Source organism: Melospiza melodia, chromosome 11 (genome assembly GCF_035770615.1).
Source record: "Melospiza melodia melodia isolate bMelMel2 chromosome 11, bMelMel2.pri, whole genome shotgun sequence".
In the NCBI taxonomy this organism is placed as follows: Eukaryota; Metazoa; Chordata; class Aves; order Passeriformes; family Passerellidae; genus Melospiza; species Melospiza melodia.
This window is the reverse complement of record NC_086204.1, coordinates 7,994,432-8,016,582: the sequence shown is the minus strand read 5'-3', so window position 1 is coordinate 8,016,582 and position 22,151 is coordinate 7,994,432. Positions and strand designations below refer to the sequence as shown.

Sequence of the window (22,151 nt, the reverse complement as noted above, 5' to 3'; positions counted from 1 at the left end):
GGGAAAGAGCAGAGTGCTGGTGCTGCCTTCCCTGGCCGGCAGTGGGCTCTGAGGGATGTGGCTGACAGGACACTGCCCCTCGCTGTGTGACTACACCCACTGGGAGCAGCTCACCTTCCTTCCTCTAGCACCTGCCCCAGACAAGCTGCAGGCAGGAGGAGTCAATAGTAAGGATTGCGCTTTCCAGTTAAGCAGTGCTTGGATTTTCTTTCCCAATGAATAGTTTTTAGTTGACTGACATTGAATCCGGAGAGAATTTTCTGAGCTTCTCAGAGTGGTGCAGTTCTGCTTTGGCTCTTCCTCAGAACCTCTGGATCTTTCTCTTCTTTCATGGTGGGATTGGTTGCAGTCAGGTCTGTTGACTATTGGGAGATCATGGCTTCTGAGAGATTTCTTTTTTTTAACTTTTAAAAGTCACTGTAGGTTAAGATTGATCTCCAGTACCTTGTTTCTTCCCCAGCTTTTAACCTTTTATTTTAGCTGAGCAGACACATTGAGCCAGGTGCTTACTTTGAATTTGAAATCCTGATGTTCAAAACCAAAAAACCCATCATAAAACCCATGAATTCTCTAAGGACAAATCCTGGTAAATGAAACCAAAACATAAAAATTTCCACCCTGTCCCAAGCTGTGGGAGTCATGCTGCATTTTGCTGTAATATATATTTAAATAATTGAGTTAGCAGGCCTATCAAAGGAGATGTTCTAGAGAAGATTGAATATAATATGATTATTATGTCTGTTGGTCTCTAATGACTTTAAAATCCCTCTAATAAGGATGGTAATAATAAATCTTCATTTATTCATCATTCCACTTCAAAGCTGATTTCCAGGGCAATACATAAGAACTGTAATATGTAAATACCAATGAAGAACAAAATGCCATGATAGAGCCTTGAGCATTGTTGATTTCAGCATATGTTTTAATAATATAACATCTCCTGTAGATTAATTTTATTTGTGCCTTTATAAAAAATTATGGGATGTTCCGTTGAGGAGGAGGTTATTGAAATAATTCTTTCTGTAAGAAAGTAAGTGATAATGTGATTTGGGGAAAAAAAAAAGTTCTAGAATGTGTTCATTAGTCTGAGAGGCTTAATCCAGATGTTTCCATGGAGCTCTTGGGTGATTTGCAAAAGGGGGAGTGAACATGTCAGGTCAGAATTTCCTGACAAAATGGGAATATCATGGTGGGATTTCTGTTATTAAGAGCAGCTCCAGTTGCTAAACCTGTCTAAATAAAGCTGAACCCAAAGCACAGTAGTTTATAAAGCAGTTTATCTCAGAACAGCTGAGAGGGCTAGGAAAGGAAATCTTCAGCAGTAAAGTATTGTAATGAGATTGAAAGATTGATTAATGCATAAGGGCAGGCTGGATGGGGCTTGGAGCAAGCTGGGCTAGTGGAAGGTGTCCCTGCCCCTGGCAGGTGTAGGATAATCTTTAAGGTCCCTTCCAACCCAACCCATTCTGTGATTCTCTCTCCTTGCCTTGTTTAGCAATTTGCTGATAGCCTGCTTCTTATCTAAGTAAACAGGGGGCAGCTCTAAACAAGTGCTTCAGGAAGTGAGAGAAAGGAATAGGACCAAACCCTACCCAACCTGGTTGTATTCATGTGGGAAATGTAACAAAATTGCATGTGTTATCTAGGTTTATGATGTATTTATCATGTATTTGTGTAACTCTGAGAACACCCTTGGCAAGTCAATAATTTACTATTTTATTACCATGAGGAAGCAACAGAGTTTAAAGAAAATCAAAACAAAACCAAACCGCACCCTCAGGTTTTGTCTAGTTATGTTTTCATGATCAATATGTGCAAAAAAAAAGTGTTTTCCACATGAATTAAAACTATTTTCACATTTTATGTGCAGAAGTGGCTCATCTTTATAGCTCTTGGGAAAAGTGCTGCTTTTGCAGAAGAGGGAAGAGGCTGCTCTGGACTATGGGTTGGCTCTGAGTGGTAAAAAAACAAGCTCTTCCTCCCTCTCCAGCACAGAAATATAGATATATAAAAGTTACAAAAAGAGCAGTCCCAGGCATGGCAATGAACCAGATCCAGGGAATGCAGTGAGGAGCACCAGGAGATGAGGCTGAGACAGGGAGAGGAGAGATGGGAGAGAAGATACCTGCAATGTGGGGCTGAGGTGCCTCCAGGAGATGGGACCAGAGGCATGCAGAGCTGCTCTGGCAGGGACTGGAGGCCCAGGTCTCAGCAGAAGCAGAGCTCCTGGATCCATGGGCAGGAGATGTAGGTGGGCTCTCAAGGGTCTGGTTCTGGCCTTTTAGTGCACACAGGACTTACAGCAGATGTCCATTAATTGTGGTCTGTGTGTAATGATGGTGAATGAAATAGTTCTCCCTTCTCCTACTCTTTTCCCCATTTTTTCCCCTTTGGAAGTGCAGAAACACTGATCTGGTGTTCTTTGGGATGACATCCAAGTCTGTAGAAAGGTTCCTGTGGGCTCCAAGAAGGTACCTTGCCTTTCTTGGCAACATTAGTTTTCAGTGTCTATTTTCACCAATCCAGCAGAGAAGAAAACCAGTTCAGAAGTGATGGGAGAGCAGCTTTTTAGATATCTGGATGCTGTAAAATTACTTAGTTGTAAATAGTCCAGGCAGTAGAGTAACAGTGTTTGAAGATATTTCTCGGTGCCTATTTGAAAAAAAATAATCAGAAAGACCCAAAAAGAGATGTCTTTCCTGAATGGATAGAAGATCTTTGCCATAGAAACATTGCTGGACTTAGAACAGGTATCCATAAATTAGTTAGACAGCCCTCACACTCTGTAGTGACCTTCTTCTGGTGGTTAATCTTCTTGGACTGTTTTTACAGCCCCTTGTCATGGTGTTAGATGAAGGAATTATTCTGCACAGCCATTCTCCTCAGTGGAAGGGAGCTGTTTTACCCAGATCTTTGCAGTGCTGGGTTTGGAGCAATGCACACACAGTTGGACTCACCACTTCCAGGGGCGATTTACAGCACAGAGACAGAAGATGAGCCAAGGTGGGCAAACAGTTGATATCCCTGTTTTAGGAGCAGAAATTGATCACAGGCAGTCTCGGGATCTCTAGCTGGTCAGAGCCACGCCAAGATACATTAGAAAGTCTCTTTTCCCAGCCTGGCACTCGGAGGAGTCAGATCTCTTAACTTCTCGGTCTCAAGGTTGTTTATTGTATCTTATCTATAAAATCCTTTCTCCTGACCTGCCAAGGTCCGCTCAGCAGGACAGTCAGAGGCACTCTGCCTGCCCCTGGGGCAGTGTTATCTTTTTATATAAAAAACTACATATACAATATTTACAATAACTTTCCAATACCTGTCACCTATGTTAGACAGTGAGCTTCTACTCCAAACCAATCTCTAAGTGCCAACATCACAGCAGAAAATGGAGGCCAAGTAGAAGAAGGAGAAAGGCTGGACACGCCCAGATCCCTCCATCTTGCCTCCTGAACCTCCATTCTGAAAACCCCAAAATCTATTTTTCACCCCGTGATAAATTCACTATTATTCTACTTAAACTGTTGTGGCTTGCAGATCTTCATATAAGGTTGGTAACTTGCTCCATGGGTCATAATCAAAACCACAGGCATGCTGGGCTCTGTGCCAGGGTTTCTGAGCCCCCTGGCAGTGATCTTGGCAGTCCACGACAGCCGGAGGGATGTCCTGAATTCTGACAAGGCAGGTCATCACTTCTTGCTGCTTATTTTCATGTGAGCTTTCCCCTTTTGCAAGCTCTCCATCAGCATCAGAGCACCCTGAGGGCTCCCAGGGACCCTGAGTCTCTGCAGTCCCTAGAGGGTGGGCAGAGAGAATGGGGTGTTATTCTAGGCAGTGTGACCTTTCCTCCAAGCTGCTTAGCCCCATGGAGAGTGCAGTCCCAGCCCATAGAAATGGAGTGCAGGGGGTGTGCATTTCATAATTGCATTAGTGGGCTATAAATAGGGCCATACATCCGCCTCTGGAGCTGGCTAGGAAGGAGCCAGGATGTGTTTTCTGGCAGCCTTGGTGCTAAAGGAAATCCGTTTATTTTATGGTACAGACACACTTAGTTTTTCACTTAATCTTTTCAAGACGATCTCTGGCATTCATTGCCTACCTGGACATGCAAACAAGGAAAAATCCTGGTAAAAATGCCATTTACTTTCAGTTACTGCAGTGTTCCTTTAGCCATTTTCCATGTGTTTTATTACTGGGCCACAAATTTGGAGAACTAAAAAACCAAAGCCTGGAATTTGGGCAGAAAAGACTCACTCTGGGGAATAATTCCCAGTTCCCCAGGTAAGCCTGGTGTAGCTGCATGGGTGTGTATTCATTTCAGCAACACAAAACTGAATTTTTTAAGGCTGTAATTTTATAGTAGGAAATATCTACTGGTAGAAATAGCTGTTAAATACAAAGAAAAGGTACCTAACCAATAAGTATTTGTGTATTGTCAGCATACACAGCCAGAGGTGCCTTTATAGCACAGAGGAACATAGAAGGCGTTTTCTCAGTGGGTAATTCTCCAAAACACTGTACCATCATGGGTATTTTAAATAAATATTACAACTAAGTGGTCTCATGTTCTCCTTGGTCAGAGGCCCAAGACTGACAGTGCTCTGCCTTGAGCTAGCACCGGAGAAAAATGGGAGCAAAATGGGAAATATTAAGACTAATGCCTCATATGCTTGTGAGAAACAAAGCCTGGCTTCTGCTGAGGGGTGTCATTATGCCCTGCCATGCACTTTTTCTTCTTACCTGTGTGAGTGGGGGCTCTGGCAGAAAGGATCAGGGTTAGGGTGCTTTTAAATTCTGTTTTTCCTTTCTGCTCTTGTCACAGGAGCTCTGCAGGGGCTGTTCAGGCAGCTCGGGTGCAGAGCACTTTGTGTTCTGTGGTGCTGGGAAGGAGCGTGCAGTCAACTTTGTTCCAGGAGTTATGGCTCTATGAATGATCTCGAGCTATTCAGAGGGAAAAAAGGGGGTGTAATGGGTTGATTTTTTCCGCTGAAGTCTCCTGAATTGTGTAATGGTTGTAGTTGTTACATTTGCATGCATGTTATCCCCTGTATTTTGTTGTTAAGTGGTCACAGCCCCCAAGGCTGCCAGAGCTCCAGGAGGGTTTGGATAACACTCCCAGGGATGCACAGGGTGGAATTGGTTGGTTTTTTAGCCATTACTAAACTCTTTTCTTTCAGACATCAGTATTTTGCTTTCTTTTAAAAAGCATTGCCCAAAGGGAAGGGAAGAAGGCATGGAAAATCTGTAACCAGAGTAAAATATTAATCTTTCCAATAGGTTACTTTTGGAGCTGCTAGATAGTCTGTAAGTAAAATAATGTAATTAACTTCTGTATCTTTTGCATCTGGAAATGTGTGCTGTATTTTGTAAATCAAGTTTTCATTAGATCTCCCCTCTTGGTTTAAAGAAATACTGACAGTGAGGAGATGTTACTGGTTCTGAGTACTTATTCAGTCCCTTCCATGTTGGAATTAATAAAAATGAAATAGCTGCTGATTTACAAACACTCTTGGAGGCCCATGAGCATGGAAAATTTGATAGCCCAATATTAATAGACAAAAGTTACTATCCCAGGAAGGGTATGAAAATCCATTTCAAGTCGTTTGTTGCGGGGCAACAATCTCATTTAATAGCTGACTGATTGAGAATGGCATTGCTTGTTAAGGAAAGAGGAATTGGCTTTTTTATTGACAAGGAAACTGAAGGCACCTCATCCTGTGTTTGCAATAATAGGAGGTGTGTAATTTCGAGGGTGTGGAGTGGTAATGACTTATTTTCCAGGGAATGCTTGGGGCAGCTCTGTTCAGGAGTGGTTTGGGGTGGGTGGATAGCTTAGAGGGGCTGTGAAAGGCACAGCCTGCAGTGCTGCACGAGGGATGCTCACAGAAATGGTCAGTTAGGTGTTTTTCCTGGAACTGAATAGTCCCTGACAGGTTCTGTGCCAAAGTGAGGAATGTTCCGTGGAGTACATAGACTGATGGGGGTGAAGGGAGGGTCAGCAGGGACTGGGACTTTCATTAATGACATTGAAAAACCTGAAAAGAATTAAGTGTTTTGTGCTTGGTGGTTTTTTTAAACTTACTGAGGGAGAATTTCAAACCAGAGCAGTGAAATGGAGTTGAAGGAGCCTTTCCAAGCTGGCTGTGCTGTGTTCGAGGCAGCCTGGATCCAAACACCCACCTGGGGACTTCATATGAACAGTCATGTTTTCAAGGCACAGACTCTTTGTTTTCCTCCTGACCATTCCTTTAATTAATCTCTCTGCTGCTTGTTCCCTCTGCTGCTTTCATTTCTCAATTTCATCTTTTTAGTGGGCTAGATAATTGCATTTACTGGGTATTCTTCCTGCCAAGCACTGTGGCTGTAATCTCCTCTACCTGAGAAATGGTTTCCTTTAAAAAACCTGGTGTCTGCCTCAAAGTTGTGTTACTTAAATGAAAACAAAAGGTAAAAAAAAAAGTGTCTGTGTATATATATATATATATATATTTATATATATTTTTATATATGCATTATGTAGTTTCAGCAAGCAGAAGTCTGGGTAGCTGAAAGAGAGTTATGAGTGCACACCACCAGCACTCTTCTTTGGCTTTGTAATTACAGAGGAGTGCACAAAAGTCTTTAATTATATGATCACATGGCGGGTTTTTTCAATACCATCTCACATATGGTGTTTCCTCAGATCCTGAACACAAAGACAGTGGGAGCAAGGCAGAGATTGTGTGTTTAGCATTAACTGGATTTGGGGATGTTGAGGTTGTGTTTTAAAATCTTCCCTGAGATAATGAAATGGCCTCTGAGGCTGTGGTTCCTCTGACCCACCTCCAGCTAAGGTAGAGCTGGCAAATACAGAGCAGTGGGCCTGTGCCCCTGGTGTGAGGTTAGTTAAAACAATCCTTAACTCATAATGTGATGGAAAATTGTGTGTACAACTCCAGGTTTCACAGGGCTTGCACTAGATGACAGCTCAAAACATAGAGTAGCCTTGGAGACTTTTTGACCAAGAAGAAACCAAGTGGTGAAAGGAACCAAGAAGGAAAAACAAGTAGAGGGAGCTAAGAAGGAAGCAAGTGAAGGTGGGAGGCAAGTAACCCCCTCCTTGATTCGGCTGCACATCTGCTGTGACAGCTGATGTACCGTGGTTTGTTTCTGTGAGTCACGTGCCAAATCTGAGAATTAAACCTATAGATTTAAACAAGGGAACTGAATTATGGCTTCATCATCAGCTGCCACCTTTAAACTGGGGGGAAAGTAATCAGAAAATGCAGGATACACAAACTGAGGCACCCAAGGAGCAGCAGCAGTGCAGGGGCTGGTACAGCACCTTCTGCCACAGGCAGACATCAGGCTGGGAGAGGACAGAGTTGCCAAGGGATGGAGAGCTGTGAGCAGCTCTGGGAACTGCTGACAGCACTGGGGAGGGGTGGGCTCATGCAGAAACATGAGGGGTTGTGCTTCTCCAGCAGCAAGGACCAAGATCATGTCCAGGACAGTTAATGAAGCTGTGTTCTGTCAGAGCTGTTGGCCTTAAAGAATAAGGCAGACAGGACTCATCCCTTTGCTGCTGAAAGATGTCACGGCTTGGGCCTGCAGAGGGAGGTTTGGTAAAGTAGAAGGGAAGTTGCTAAATTTCTTCAGGTGGGCATCACCCTTGAGGGAGTTAATGTTTCATGAAGCATTCGATATGCCATAGGGCTGTGGGATAGCTTAGGAAAGAGCTGCCCCTGTCTCACTCAATGTCCTTCCAGTTCTGCAGGAATCCTCCTCTTAGGGACTGGCTTTTGTTACACTGACTTTCTCAATCCCTTTTTTCCTCCAAAAACCCAGCCCTAGTGGTCACATCTGCCATCTGCAGAAGCAGTTGTTGGCATTCCTTGGGTACGTGTCAGGGCTGTGTAGGAGGAAGGAAAAGTGCTTGAGGGTGGTCTTTGCAGATGTGCCGCAGTCTGTGTGGTGTGTTGATTTTTAAAGAGCTGTTCTGTCAGAGGATTTGGATTTTGTTGGCAGAATTGGTGTGTTGCTCATGCACCTGTTCTCTGTTTAGTATCTTCTGGTGTCCACTGCCTCGACTCCCAGCAGTGACTGTATTTTTAGATTGGATTAGGGTAAGGTAAATTAATTTGGGAAATTTGAATGAGCATTTTCAGATAATCCTTTGAGAAAAATGGGTTGGCTTATTTCCTAAGCTATTTTTATTATTCTATTCATGTTAGTAAAACCATGATCACTTGGATCAGGAATTGCCTGTGAATTGATAGCTTTGAGGGTTGGTGATGAGGAAAACAACAGGCTGCTCACCCAATACTGGTTGATCTCCAATGAAATTTCACTCCCAGCCCACATCCAAGTGGATCAGAAACCCACCCCCACAGCTGAGCAAATGCTTTAACCCTTTAGACTCAAATGAACCATAGAGCTGCTGCTTTCTGCGAGTGCTTGAAGCAGGACCTAAGAAGATAACTTAGATATTCTCCATTTCTTAATAATTAGTCCCAGAAATATTAATTTGCAGGATTTTTTCAACTACTTTCTCTGACTGTTGACTTTTTTGGGGATTTTTGGGATCCAGGCAGTTGATACCCAGATACATAACAGGGTTGGAATAACCTGAGTAACTCCTCTCACCCTTCCAGTCCTCCAGACCGGATGCACATGAGCCTGTGGCACTCAAGGCTGATGGCTCAGGCGCGGGAAGCTGCAGCCACCCAGGCCATCTCATTCTGCTCCTTGACTGTCCTGGTGCTCTGTGATTTTGTTTTTTCCCCTGATGTGTAGCCTGGCTCTCTCTAGAGCTGGGCCCACCACTGCTGGTGTCCTCCCAGTGCAGCTGTGGATCTCGGAGTGTTCCTCCTTCCCAGTGGCACTGGGATGGGCTCCAGGAGAGCTCCAGCTTCCCAGCACAGGGAGCTCTTGGAGCCAGTCCAGGGGAGGCCATCAGTATGATCAGAGGGATGGAGCAGCTTTGCTGTGAGGGAGGGCTGGGAGAATTGGATTGTTCAGCCTGGAGAAGAGAAGCTTCAGGCCTTCCAGTGGCCTTGCAGTGCCTGTAGGGAGATGACAAAAAAGATGGAGTGACTGTTTACAAAGGGTGGAGTGACAGGACAAGGGGGAATGGCTTCTCACTGCCAGAGGCCAGGATTAGATGGGATATTAGGCAGGAATTATTCCCTGGGAGGGTGGAGAGGCCCTGGCACAGGGTGTGCCAGAGAAGCTGTGGCTGCCCCTGGATCCCTGGCAGTGTCCAAGGCTGTGTTTGGATGGGGCTTGGAGCAACCTGGAACAGTGGAAGGTGTCCCTGCCCATGGCAGGGAGTGGAATTGGATGATTTTTAAGGTCCCTTCCCACCCAAACCATTCTGGGATGTTTGGCATGTTCTGTGCTCAGCATCTAAGTGGCTCACCTGCTGCTCCATGTTTCAGTTAAATTGCATCAAAATCTCTTACGGTTCTTAACAAATATTTTTAGAGAAAGCGATTCAGTCCTTTATCTAAATATAGCCTTGAGCTTTCAAGCCTTTGGGAGAGGGGAGCACATGGAGCTTTGATCTGTGGCATTCACAGCAGTAGGAGCACTTTCTGCACCTGGCAGAACCAAGTGCAGTGCAGAGGAATTTGTTAGACAGAAAGCTCCTATTTTACAGAGGAGACCTGTGGTTTAGCAGGGATGGAGGATAAATCCTGGCATGTCGTGTGATAGAAAGGCAAGAGAAACTGCAGAAAAATATGTGGCACAGGAAGATAGATGAAGGTGTGTTTAGAAACTTCCCTTTTGGTGGTATCACTGAAGTACCACTCACCTCCTGCCTGATACTTGATACCTTGCTAAAAATAGAGAATAGGCTCACCCATCGTCCCTCTTGATGACAGTGGAACCAAATCTGTTTGCCCTTAGATGTCTGAAATGGGAATCAGTGTAAATCAGCATTCTATTCATTTACTTTTTTAAAGGCTTGCTGTTTAACCAAGTATTTCTGTGAAAGTCACAGCGATTCTAGCAAAGTTATGCTTTTTTCTGGTGTTGCTCTTTCCTTTAAATTGATGAGCTGGAATTGATGTCGTTGCCCATATTCCTGTGGTAAAGGCACTTACAGCTGTGTCTGGAAGGGCTGAAGACATTTTTCTCATAGGAACCACCACAGTTTTGTGCCCCCCACGCAGTAATTGTTTCAATATTCTAAGTTGATATGCTCATTTATCACTGAAATTGTTATTAATGAGTGCTGTTTTTCTTTGTCACATTGCCATAGCAACTGGGTGACATGTTTGAGTGGAATTATCTGTTTCCAGATGGAGATCTTCATTCATAAGATTTGCCTGCTGAGAATTTTTGCAGCATATTCAACTTCAAAATTCTTCCTCCCTGTGCCTTTCCACAGTTTGGAGCTAGAAGCATTTCTGCTTTCTGGTTTATATCCTGTGATTTTGTGGTGGGTGTTGTGCTTGCAGTATTTCTGTCTTTTGTGGTTCATTTATGTTGTTTTTCTTTTGATTTAATTGAGTTGCTTCTCTTCAACTCAGGATTTGCTGTGACAGTCCTGTAAAGCCATTCCTCCCCCATATGAGTTATTGGAAATTTTCTCATTTTATGTAATACACCACACAATGGAAGAGAGAGGACTTGATTTTGTTTTTACTCCTGAAAAGGAGCATAAGGATGCATGATATATCACATTCTGAGTGCTAGTGTCCTTATTTTTTTTATCATATTCACTACTTGATTTTTAGTTCTATGCAAGAAAGAAGCATGAACATGTTTCACTTTTCTTTTTGGTATAAAACTGTATTTAGGGAAAAGACCAAGGTAAATACACATAGACTACAGATTTTCTTGATCCTGAATGTCTTACAGCTTTAAAGGTCTTGTTAGCTGGTAGACTTAATGAGGTCCTGCTGGATCTCAGTCAACATTTTAGGATTTCTCTGGATTTGTTTCTGATCACTCACATCAAAATACCTGAAAATGCTGTGTTTGCTTCAGTAGAAATCAGAAGGTAAAACTTAGAAGATGGTTTTTATCATCCTTTACTTCTTCAACTCCAGGTCACTCTTAACTTACTGAACAAAACCAGGTTAGCAGTTTTTTGCACATACCTACAGGAAAGCCATTAAGGGCCCATTCATCCAACCTGTCTTTAATGTAATTTTCATATTCACCTCAAACTATTAATGACCATACACCTCATGATCTGCTTCCAGGTCTGTGTGTTGTGTAAACATCCCTTTTGCACTTGCAGAGCTTTCATCCTGACAGTAGGTTTAGAACAAGAACAAGCTCATAAATAGCTCAGAATCTGTAGCTTCTGAACACCTTGCCTTATGTGTAAAGGATCTATAGAACACAAATTTTGTCTTCACCTAGTCAAAAGAAGTCTATATATCATTGAAAACAACATAGTGCAGTGCAAGACCCATCTTCTGAATAGAATTATTTTATTTTAATTCCTATATTTAATATATTTGAAATAAAGGGTGTTGTCTTACCTGTGAGTAAGACTCTGTTACACCAGCAAGCAGTGTCCTCCCTAGCTGTATAATTCTGTATAATTACTCAGCTGTTCTTTTCCCTTGCAAAGTGGAATCATATTTATTCATACCTCCCTCCAGCAAGAGACTACTCAATGCTAAATATTTCCATTGCATAATATCAGTGCTCCTTGTTTTAAGGAAGGGATTTTGCCTGTGATAGGGAACTAGGAGAGCTTATGAGTAATGATGTTGCTTCAAACATAACAAATCTCTGATCTGCTCCCTTCACTTCTGTGTGTAGCTGATAAAACAGTTGTTATGGCTCAGTTATTAACCAAAATGAAGTTGATCCCTGCCTTTCCACAGGCCAGTGCTGCATTTGCCTTTTGGTCTCACCAGGGTGTGTGCAGAGAGCCCTTGGATTGCTGGAGCTGCCTGGAGCTCTGGGCTGTTCATCCCTCCTTGAGGAACTGGGGGCTGAGTGCCCACCCCTCAACCCCTTCCCCAGTGGGTCTCATCCCAGCAGATAATCTCTTGGCCTTTAAGGCAGATCCTCAGCTTTAGATTGTGTCAAAGCTGTATTGCTTTTTGAGATACAAGCAGAGATTTCTTCTGCTCAAACACACACCATCTATTAGAGCCAGGACATTTATATTAATTTTGTAAGACACTTTCTATTACTAGGCTGATTCTACCACCATCTGCAGGGGCTTTCTGACTTTTATTTTTATCTGTATCCACAGAATCACAGAATGGTTTGGATTGGCAGGCATCTTGGAGCCCATCCAGTGCCATCCTCTGCCATGGGCAGAGACACCTTCCACTGGCCCAGGTTGCTCCAAGCCCTGCCCAACCTGGCCCTGGATATTGCCAGGGATCCAGGGGCAGCCACAGCTTCTCTGGGCACCCTGTGCCAGGGCCTGCCCACCCTCACAGGGAACAGTTCCTTTCCAATATCCCATCTAACCCTGCCCTCTGGCAGTGTGAAGCCATTCTCCTGAGGAGAAGTTGGATTTCTCCAGAGTAAGACTTGCTGTTTGCTGTGGTGAATTCCACTTGCCCAGAAAACGTTATGAAAAATTACTGGTTTATTTTTCAAAGCTTTCTTACTGCTGCATACCTTGGGTGTAAATTATCCAGTTGTCTGCACTTCTGCAGTTGGTAGGATGGAGGGGACAGTAACACCAGCTGTGCCAGAGATAATTGAATACTTACTGTATCATCAGGAAAGTATTGAAGTTTACTAACACTGTTGGAAATAGCTCTGGAAATACCATAAGAAATCTCTGCAAGATTTTGTGCCATCAGTTCAGAGCTACTTTGTGCATATGGCAAATGATGCAGCATTTGAAGGATCTGTGCCCATATCTATTGTGAATTTAAAATTTTTGATCTCTAGGGAGACTCTGTCCTGTGCAGGTGTATCCAGAATTTCACATGTCAGTCTGATTATCCTGGCTATCAGTCAGGGACTTCTTGGTGCCCTGCTTGACTTGCTCCAAGGGATGATGTGTCCAAGGAAGCACCATCCCCACAGGATCAGCTGCTGCCTGGATGTGTGTTTAATCACAATTAATCTCTTGGAATAAGCAACAGACACATTTCAGGGTTATTTTTGTCATGGAACATCAGCCCCTACATACCTTCCTCATTTTCCACAAGGCTGGGCTGAACTTCCTCTCTCCTCCAGTGCCCCTGGACTGGCTGTGGGTTGGGAAATGTCCTTTGTGCTGCTTTCTCTTGCTCATCTGTTTCCCCATTCAGATCCCTGTGTGCCTCTGTGGGAGTTTGATGCTTTTTCTGTGTGTGGGTTTTATTGCTAATCACAACACAGAGCACTGAGGCAGGGAGGAAAATGTAAGTTAGATAATTGCAGTCAATCAACTATTTCCAATTCTTAAGTTTTATTGCGTTCAGCCTTTTTGGGCTTATGAATTGTCATCTCCAGACTAGCTGAATTACACTGGGAAAAAAGAATAAAAGTAAAAAAACCCTCAGAGTTGTTCACATTTACCAATCTGATAATATTGTCTTAAATTCTTCCATCTGATTTGAGTTTCTGTGTCTCAGATGCTTCTATTTCATAGATTCAGTTTCTTTGAACTCTGTAATAAAGAAAATGTATAGATGTGGACTAGACCAAATGCAAAACCAAGATTGTTTTTTGAAACAAGTTTATTTTTAAACTCAGCCTTACTTTTCAAAGCAAGGCTTATTTAACTTCTAGGCTCGTGGTTAACAGTTTCTTGAAAACAACTTTGTCTAAATAATATTGATTCTTTTTTAACAGTATAGTAACCCAGAAAAATCTATTTGTGCTTTGTTTTTCCCTTAGTATAAGTGAGAGAAATTGCTTGAAAACCCAAAGAAAAAGAGGGAAGTTTGTGCAGTGTCTTCTAATTTGCCATGGTTTTGCCCTTTATTCCAAGTGAACTGTGTCTCATTTCACTTTGTATTAATATTTTCCACCTTTGTGGGATGGAGTTTCTCTTCTGCATTGTTTTTCCTGGATGGAGGAGGGTGAATGCACAACTCTGGGTGTTTTCTCCAATAGACTCATATGCTGCAAAGATAAGCAGAGCAAAAAGCGACTGAGCAAGGGCAGTGTTGGTCCTGCGAGAAGTGGATTCACAGGCTGCAGGGAAGAATCATTCTTCCTGAAATCCCATCTTGTTCTACCAAGGGAAAAAAATCCCTTGTTGGAGCTTTGGGTTTACTGTGGTATAGCACCTGTATGTTAGGTAACATTTCCATACTGGCATTAGAACTGGGAATTCTAGTACTTGAAAAGCTGATAAATATTAAGGATGAACCAAGAATCTTACTTTTCTTACTTATTTTCAGGCTGAATTTCTGTCTGGGTAACATTTGTGTGCAGGAAAAATGGTGGTTGATGGGAGAAGTGGGAAGAGGAAGATGGTCAGCATGGCGCCTTTTCTCCAGAAATCACTCTATGACTGTGCATTGTGTCAGTAGGAAAAACAGAATTTAAAAAAAGGACAAAATGGTTATGGTGTGGGTTGGCTTTTTTCCAGCTTTTAACCTACATTTTCAGTGTCCTCCATCAGCTTTGCTGTGCAGGGAACACCCGTGAGCAGCCTTCTCTTGAGTAGCCACAGTCCATGGCTTGTTGGTCCACTGAGAGTGAATATCCAGGGAGGGTGCAGGAGCAAAGAACTTGTATGTATTGACCATATTAAACAGAAAACTAGGGATTTGGGAGAGACTACACACCGAACATCCCTGTTTCCTGCTGCCGTGGCTATACTAGACCAGAGAGCTACTGAAATTCTTATTGAAGCTTTAGGCAGGAGAAACTTCCTTTGTATTAGTTACATGTAAGCCTTTGAAAAGATATACATGTAATTTTTAGTTGCCTTGCTTAACTAGGTCTATTCTAGTCAGCTGTTTTGGTTTTAGTTTGGTTTTTATCCCAGCTGCTGAACTACACTGGTTCAAATTTTTTTTCTTTTTTTTTTTTCTTGGTGCTCAGATGAGTATAGGATCAAACCAGTGGAAGAGGTCAAATACATGAAAAATGGGGGAGAAGATGATCAGAAAATAGCAGCCAGGAACCAAGAAAACTTGGTAAGGATTGAACTTATCACTTCTCTAATGAACTAACGTGGCTCTGCTTTTGTAATGGAATATGCAGCACCCTCCAGCTCCGGCTTGTGCGCGGCAAGAGGATTTTCTCCAAAATGTCACAGCTCCCTGCGAAGCTCGCATGGAAGGTGCAAAATGCAACTTTTTCCTGCTTGTCTTTCTGAATTAGACTCTACCTGATCTTGGAGTGAGTGCCTCCATGATTTTAAGTCACTCCCCTTCCTTGCAGATCCAAAAATACTCTTTATTTGGAAATATGTGTGTCTGTGTAACAAACGAGCTGGAGTAAAACAGCACTTCTCTGCCATTAAGAAAATGACCTACTTATGTAGATACTTGCTGGTTTTCTGTATTTTAAAATTCCCAGGGAAGGCAATTTGGAACAGAAAAAAACAATATATTCATAACACAGCAGTCACAAAAATCATGTGTGTTTCTTTTGCCCCGATTTGAGCACTTTGCCAGCTTGTAGTTCCATTAAGGGAAGGCAATCACAGGCAAACTCTTAGGACTACTTGAAATAACTAAGATGCTGTTGAAGCAGCTTAAAAATCACGGTTGAGTCACTTCTGGCATTTCTGAGAAGTTATTGCTTCTCTTCCAAAGCTGGAGGACTGTTGGTTTTGTTGTTGGCTGACTGGGGCTTTGACCAGTCGAAGTTTTCAAAGACATCCCACAGTTCTTGTAGCTGGGTGCAAGTTTTCCCATCTGGTTCCACTCATTCAGTGCAGCTTTTATTCACATAGAATGGTTGGGTTTTCCCCCCCTCCATCTGCAGGTCCAGAGGGGAAACAGCAACAGCAGATTCCAGTGGAACCATCACCATTATCACCGGCTGAGGATTTGCCTTTTGCTATTATTGGGCAGCTGTAGAAAATGCCACTGTTTGGGATTTTTTACTTTTGATGAAAATATGAGCTCCAGCAACTTGGCTACTTTATATTTCCTCTCCTAGACACACATACATTACACAACTACAGGTGCATTCCTGTAGCAAATGGAGTTTATTGTGCTGCCCTGTCCTGTGACTGAGTTGCAGACAATATACTTTCTTCTTCAACCTCCAGATCAGCCATTTGCTACCTGCAGTTTTGCATAGCTGGTGCTCCAATGGGTGGTGCAACTTCAGCTTGGAGCAGGATTTAGAGGTTTTTAGCAGATTGTTGGAGAGTCCTTTGCAGGGCTGGGAGTTGGAGTCAGTGATCCCTGTGAGTCCCTTCCAGCTCTGGATATACTCTGGTTGTGTGTTAGATTTTACACTGGCCTTCAGCTGTAGTTAAATGAGAATATTTGCAGAGGGGCCCATGTCAGTGCAATGACAGCAGGGAAGGGCTCAGGAAAGCTCAGGTCTGCTGGGGTGACACACTTGCTGAATGTCCACTCAAAACTAGCTCAAGCTATTTTGCACTTTGATTGGTGCTAGCTGTCTTGTAGCACCCAAGTGTTCACTCGATTGAATGTAGGAACAGCACAGTGCTTCATATTTTGTTATTGGTGGGTCAGGTTTGATGGGAGCAGTGAGTTTGTTGGGAAATGTAACAGTAAGGATTTGGAAGGCTGGTGTAGGTCTTCTGTCATGTTTTTTTATCAGGAGAAAAAAAAAAAGAGCAATAACACAAGAAAGTCTTCAGCCAGACAGGATGGATATGCCTTAAAACAAAAACTGTCTTGCCCACCAAAAAGGCTTTATTTTCCTTTTCCTCTTCTTACTGTAAGGAGATTACCTTGTCTGTAATATATGCAGCTTTTTAATCCTGGGAATTGTCAAGTCCTCATCACTTCTGTTTTTTTAAAGGGGTTTCACTATTGGAGTTCTCCTTAGTAAACATGTTTTAGCTCACTGCTTAGTGGATGGGTTAAGCTACCCATCACTGAGGCTTTAATTTCCTTAGTGTGTGAGAAGTTGGCAAGCATTTACATAATCCCATCTTCTCATCAGCCATTTCCAGGCAACTGAAATTTTAGGAACAAGAAAAGGTGGTGGGAGAATCGACTGGCCCTTTTCCCTCCTCTCTTGTTTCTTAACCCGAATTTCTTTATTGTCATGGGGCTGCAAATTCACATTCCCTTCAGGAACACAGCCCAGATGAGATGTGTAACCTCAGTGTCTGGGAACTGCTCTGGGTGGGTTATCTTATCCCCTGATTCTGGTGCTTGAATTGTGTTATTCAGATGCCATGGAATTTTTCGATCCCATTATCATCTCTGTTACTTTTTTAAGGTATTTTGAAGTCTTGCTTAAAAAAAAAAATCTCAGCTCAAGTGAAAATAAACCTGCTTCCCTTGTATCTTAGGCTCTTTGATGTGCTGCCATCTCTGCCTTTGGTGCTGCAGCATTTCTGAGTCAGGGGGAAAGAAGGTCACATGAGCAGATGAAGAGAATGGGAGGGCATGGCAGTCATCAGGGAGGCTGTCATTCCACACTGGGTGCTGAGGCCAGACTCCCAGCTTTGATTCTGCTTGAGGAAGAGCCAGAGAAGGGCTGATACCAGTGTGGGTATCTGTGGGAGAGCTGAGGCTCTGTCAGTGAATCAGCTTCAACCTGAGGCTTAAGAAGGCTCCACACTTGGGCAGGTCTGGCACAGTGGAGCAGAAATGCTCCCAAAACACAGTGCCAGCAGGAATGGCTCTGCTGGGGCTGTCTGCCAGGGGAAACACAAGATGCTTCGTGAGAAGACATTTTCTGCTGGAATCAAAGGCCCCTTTGGATTAAAATGTAGGCTTTTGACAAGGGGAGAAAAAAACAAGAAAATATAAACTAAGCTTGTTTTCCTGCTGCTCCTTTGTATCCATAGGCCTGATTCACTTCTTTAGTCAGGTTGTTTCTCCAGTTCTCCACCTGCCACTGGGATCTCACTGCTCCTGGTTTCATTACAGGTACCTCTGACACCTCCCAGAGCACCTCCACCTTCAAAACAAAACCAGAGGTAACTCTGACACCTTCCAGAGCATCTCCACCTTTAAAACAAAGCCAGAGTCATTGCACTTGAACTGGCAGTCCCACATCCCATCCACATCCCAGCCTGCAGGGTGGGAATGGGATATAGCAGGATCAGGCACTGCAGAACTGGGGCTGCACTGGATGCTGTCACTGCACCACGAGCTTTGGTGGCTGCTCAGCTAAACCAGGGATGTTTGGAGTCAGAACAGTGAAGAATTAGAAGATAGGTTGAAGACAGAAGTAATTTGTACTACATATTATGCATGTTTTTTAAATCACAAGCGTTGCTTTGTGCATATATAATTTTTTTTTTTTTTTTACCCACATGTAAGAAAACATGGGAGCTGTGCTAATTTTCATGTGAGATGATGCATGGAAGGTAATGTGTGTGCAGTGCTATTTATTATTCCTGGAGGTCAATGAGCTGCTAAGATGGTTATTTGTCAGTTCAGAAGCAGAAGTCCTGCGTGGGATGGTTTGTTGGGATGCTGGGCTTTGTCTCTATGCCCAACTTGGTGCCAGGGTGCCACATGTGGTGCTGAACTCCAGCTTGTGTTAAAACTCAACTTCAGCTCCCCAGGACTACACAGGGGCTCTACAAAACCTCTCCTGCATTTCTCCGTCTTCTTGGGGGAAGGTTTTATGCTAAGCCTTCTCCAGAATAAAGGGAGCTTTGCCACTCAGCAAATCTGGATGGGATTTTTTTGGCCCTAAAGCTGAGGGTGGATTTGTCACTGTGAAAGCTAAAATGCCAAAACTCAGGCAATATTAATATTTTACAAGCAGGTATGACCAAAATAAATAACATATTAATAAAGACCTTTTAACTTTTTGTTTGGAGGGGACTGTTTAGCTCTTACACCATCATGTTAAATGCACAGAGTACAATTACGTAACAGCCTTTTTAATACTCATCATAGGGCAGATTTAGTTGTCCTCATTTCCATACTCACACAGCACTCCTGGCTATCCATTGTAAAATATTGCTGCCAGAAGAGGTAAAATGAGAAGGTGTGTGGCATTCCTGCAGCTTAGCATTGCTTTGGCAAACTTCAGGAGCTGGATCAATTTTCCTCTGAACTGGGCTGTCATAGTACAGATATCCCTGAAAATACCAAATCCCTAAAGCTGCATTTCTGTTCTGTTGGTTAGTTATCTTGATATTTATTGTAGTTCAGGTTTTGGATGTTTTTATAACTTTTATTCATCATTTTCTGGGCTGTACTGGCACAAAATGCCACTTACTGGGATTTTTATGCTTTGTTATCCAAACCCCTAAAACAATTAGATATAATCCTGTGTTTCATCCTGGAGTTCAGTGGTGAAATTGCATGTTGGAGCTTGAGATGAATTCCTGCTGGATCTGGGAGAAAATTGCCTCTCTGTTGCTCTTGCTACCTCTCACTCCACCTTTAATAACAATGTTTTGCTTTTTGTTTTACCCAATTTCCACAAATTTCCACTCCACTTACCTGCAAATGTGATTTTTGTCTCTCTTGAGCTTCTCAGCCCAGCTGCTGTTCTCCATTTATCACCCAGCTCCATATTACTTGGAATTGCAAACCCCCCGCCTCCCTGACTCTGTATTCAACACCAGTTATCATTTTTCTGTAGTGATTTGTATAAAGTAGGCAGTAATATCTGATAGATGAAGTGTGTGAAATTAAAAGCCTGGCAGAAAATGCATAATGAAACACCTTAATAACCATATCAAATGTAATATGTGAAAGGGAAGACCCCTATTTAAATATATATATATTACACTCAAGATGTAAAATGCATGTTATAGATGCATCAATCATAAATATTTTTGATGTGCAGTGCCAAGATTGGTGTATGTTGAATTCCACATCAGTTTAGGAAAATACATTTTTATTCTATTTCCAACCTGCCCAATCTAGGTGCTAAAAAAACTAAATAAAAAAGAAATAAGCCAGCTAAAAGAAAGAGTAGCCACCACTGAGTTTATTGGGGGTATTTGTGGTGTTTTCCTTTCTACAAATGTAAAATACCACAAGGGCAAATTTAAGCATGGAAATAGAATTAATTTGGTACTTTGAAATACTTAAAGCCAGTGCTGCTTATTATTGCTAGGTAAGCTTTGAATTGCAGTCTTGTAAATGCATAAGTGCATTTTTATTTCAGCACTGGTGCAGCACATTGGTGAAGAGCTTTTTAAAAACTGAAGTTAGCACATACTAATGCATATTCCAGTGTGAGAGTTTCTCTCCCTAATGTCCTAATTATTTATTTCAAACCACTGTGCCATGGCAGTGTTTCAGAACACACCATTTCAGGATAGAGCTTGCTCATGCTCTGCTTATAAGGGGAAAGAAACCAAAAATGCCTGCGAGCCTTCAAGCCCTTAGAAAAAAGAGGTTTTCCTGGGTTTTGTCCATCCTGAAGAGTTTGGGTGTGTTAAATCCTGTGCTGGCCCCTCATTTGCTTTCCTTGCTGCTGGTGACAGGAGCCCTGTTCCACCAGCACAGGGTCAGCTCCAGTTCAAGTGTTGGGAAAACTTCATCCTGTTAGTTCATTATCCTCTCTAAAGGATGGATATCTAGAAATGTATCTTATATATATATGAGAGGCTATTAATTTCTCTGTATCTTGCCCCCCTTATTTTCCTGTCTGCTTTCAGATCACAGAATCCCAGGTTGGTTTAGGTTGGAAGGAGCTTAAAGCTCATCCAGTGCCACCCCCTGCCATTGCCAGGGACCCCTTGCACTGTCCCAGGTTGCTCCAGGCCCCATCCAAGCTGGCCTTGGGCACTTCCAGGGATCCAGGGGTAACTGTGCCAGGGCCTCCCCACCCTCACAGAGAGAAGTCTCTGCTCAGTAACTCACCTAACCCTGCCCTCTGTGAGTTTGAAGCCATTTCCCCTTGTCCTGTCACTCCTTGTCCAAATTCTCTCTTGGAGCCTCTTGAGGTATGGAATGCCAGTACTTATAGATGTAGCCTAAATGTGTGTGTGTGTATATATATATATATGTGTGTGTGTGTGTGTATGTATCTATATATATACACACACATATATATAGGTGTATGTATATAGGCTCAGCTAATGAAAATCTTGGAGATGTTGGTGGTTCTTGTGTTGGAGTCCAGGCAGGGTGAAACCCACAAAAAACCACAGCAAAATGCAGCTTGGGTCGTTGTGGGAAGGAAAAAAGCAATGGAAACACCCTTTTTCTTTGGGTCCTGGGGCATAGGAGTGCTGAAAGGACAAAGTGAGCATCAGCAGATGTGCCTGGGGGTGGGATAATGTGCAGAGGTCCCTGTGGTGTTCATCCATGCAGCTCCTGTGCTGCTGGGAGTTGGAGAGAGCAGGAATGGAGGGCTCCAGAGCCAGCCTGCTCCCCAGCATGGTTTCCCACAGGGACAGGCATCCACTTTGCCCAGGTGCTGTGCCAGCCAAAGCCCAGGGCCCGGGGCAGCTCTGTGGAAACAGGTCCCACAGGTTCCTCAGAGCCCAGCATGGAGCTGCTCCACATCTGGACTCTCCTCCCTCCACCCAAAGAAACAAACCACAAAACAAAAGCCGCTGCTGCAAAAATGCAGCTCCAAAATCAGTGAGCAAAGGGAAGCCAGGGATTAAAATTCAAAAGTAAGGACGTGCAGGAGGGAGGGGTGTGATACCAAGCTCCTTCTGCCCGAGGTGCAGGGTTCACCCTGGGATAGAGGAAGTGGGTGGGCACCCCTGCCCTGGCACCTGCAGGGGCAAAAGTGGGGATTCCTCCAGGCAGAGCTGCTCTGAGCAGTGCTGGGACACAGAGGGCAAAGCAGGGCTGGGCCCCACTGGGGAAAGGTGCATTCCAGACCCAGGGAGGAAAACACCTCTGTAGTTCTTGATGTCTCATACCTCATCCCTGAAAGTGTCCAAGGCCAGGTTGGATGGGGCTTGGGGCAACTGGTGATAGTGGAAAGTGTCCCTGCCCATGGCAGAGGGTGGGACTGGGATGAGCTTTAAGGTCCCTTCCAAGCCAGACGTTTGTAGGATACTAAGATAAATTTGGTGTTCTACTTTCATTAGCTGATATCTAAAAAACTCCCTGGGAATATACAGTATTTTCCTCCAGTCTTTGTTGACGGGGCCTGGGTTGGCATGTTTCACACTGCATGCCATCTGAGGTTCCCTTTCT

General features: G+C 43.3%; 1 protein-coding gene across 1 annotated transcript in view; it reads left to right on the top strand.

Annotated features, from left to right (window-relative positions):
* The window catches only part of C11H1orf21 (chromosome 11 C1orf21 homolog), a 101,754-nt gene that overhangs the window by 45,949 nt on the left and 33,654 nt on the right, over window positions 1-22,151 (top strand). Inside the window, exon 3 of the mRNA XM_063165460.1 lies at window positions 14,956-15,050. Within this exon, the coding sequence (XP_063021530.1) occupies window positions 14,956-15,050 (95 nt within the window). The remainder of the gene's footprint in view (window positions 1-14,955; window positions 15,051-22,151) is intronic.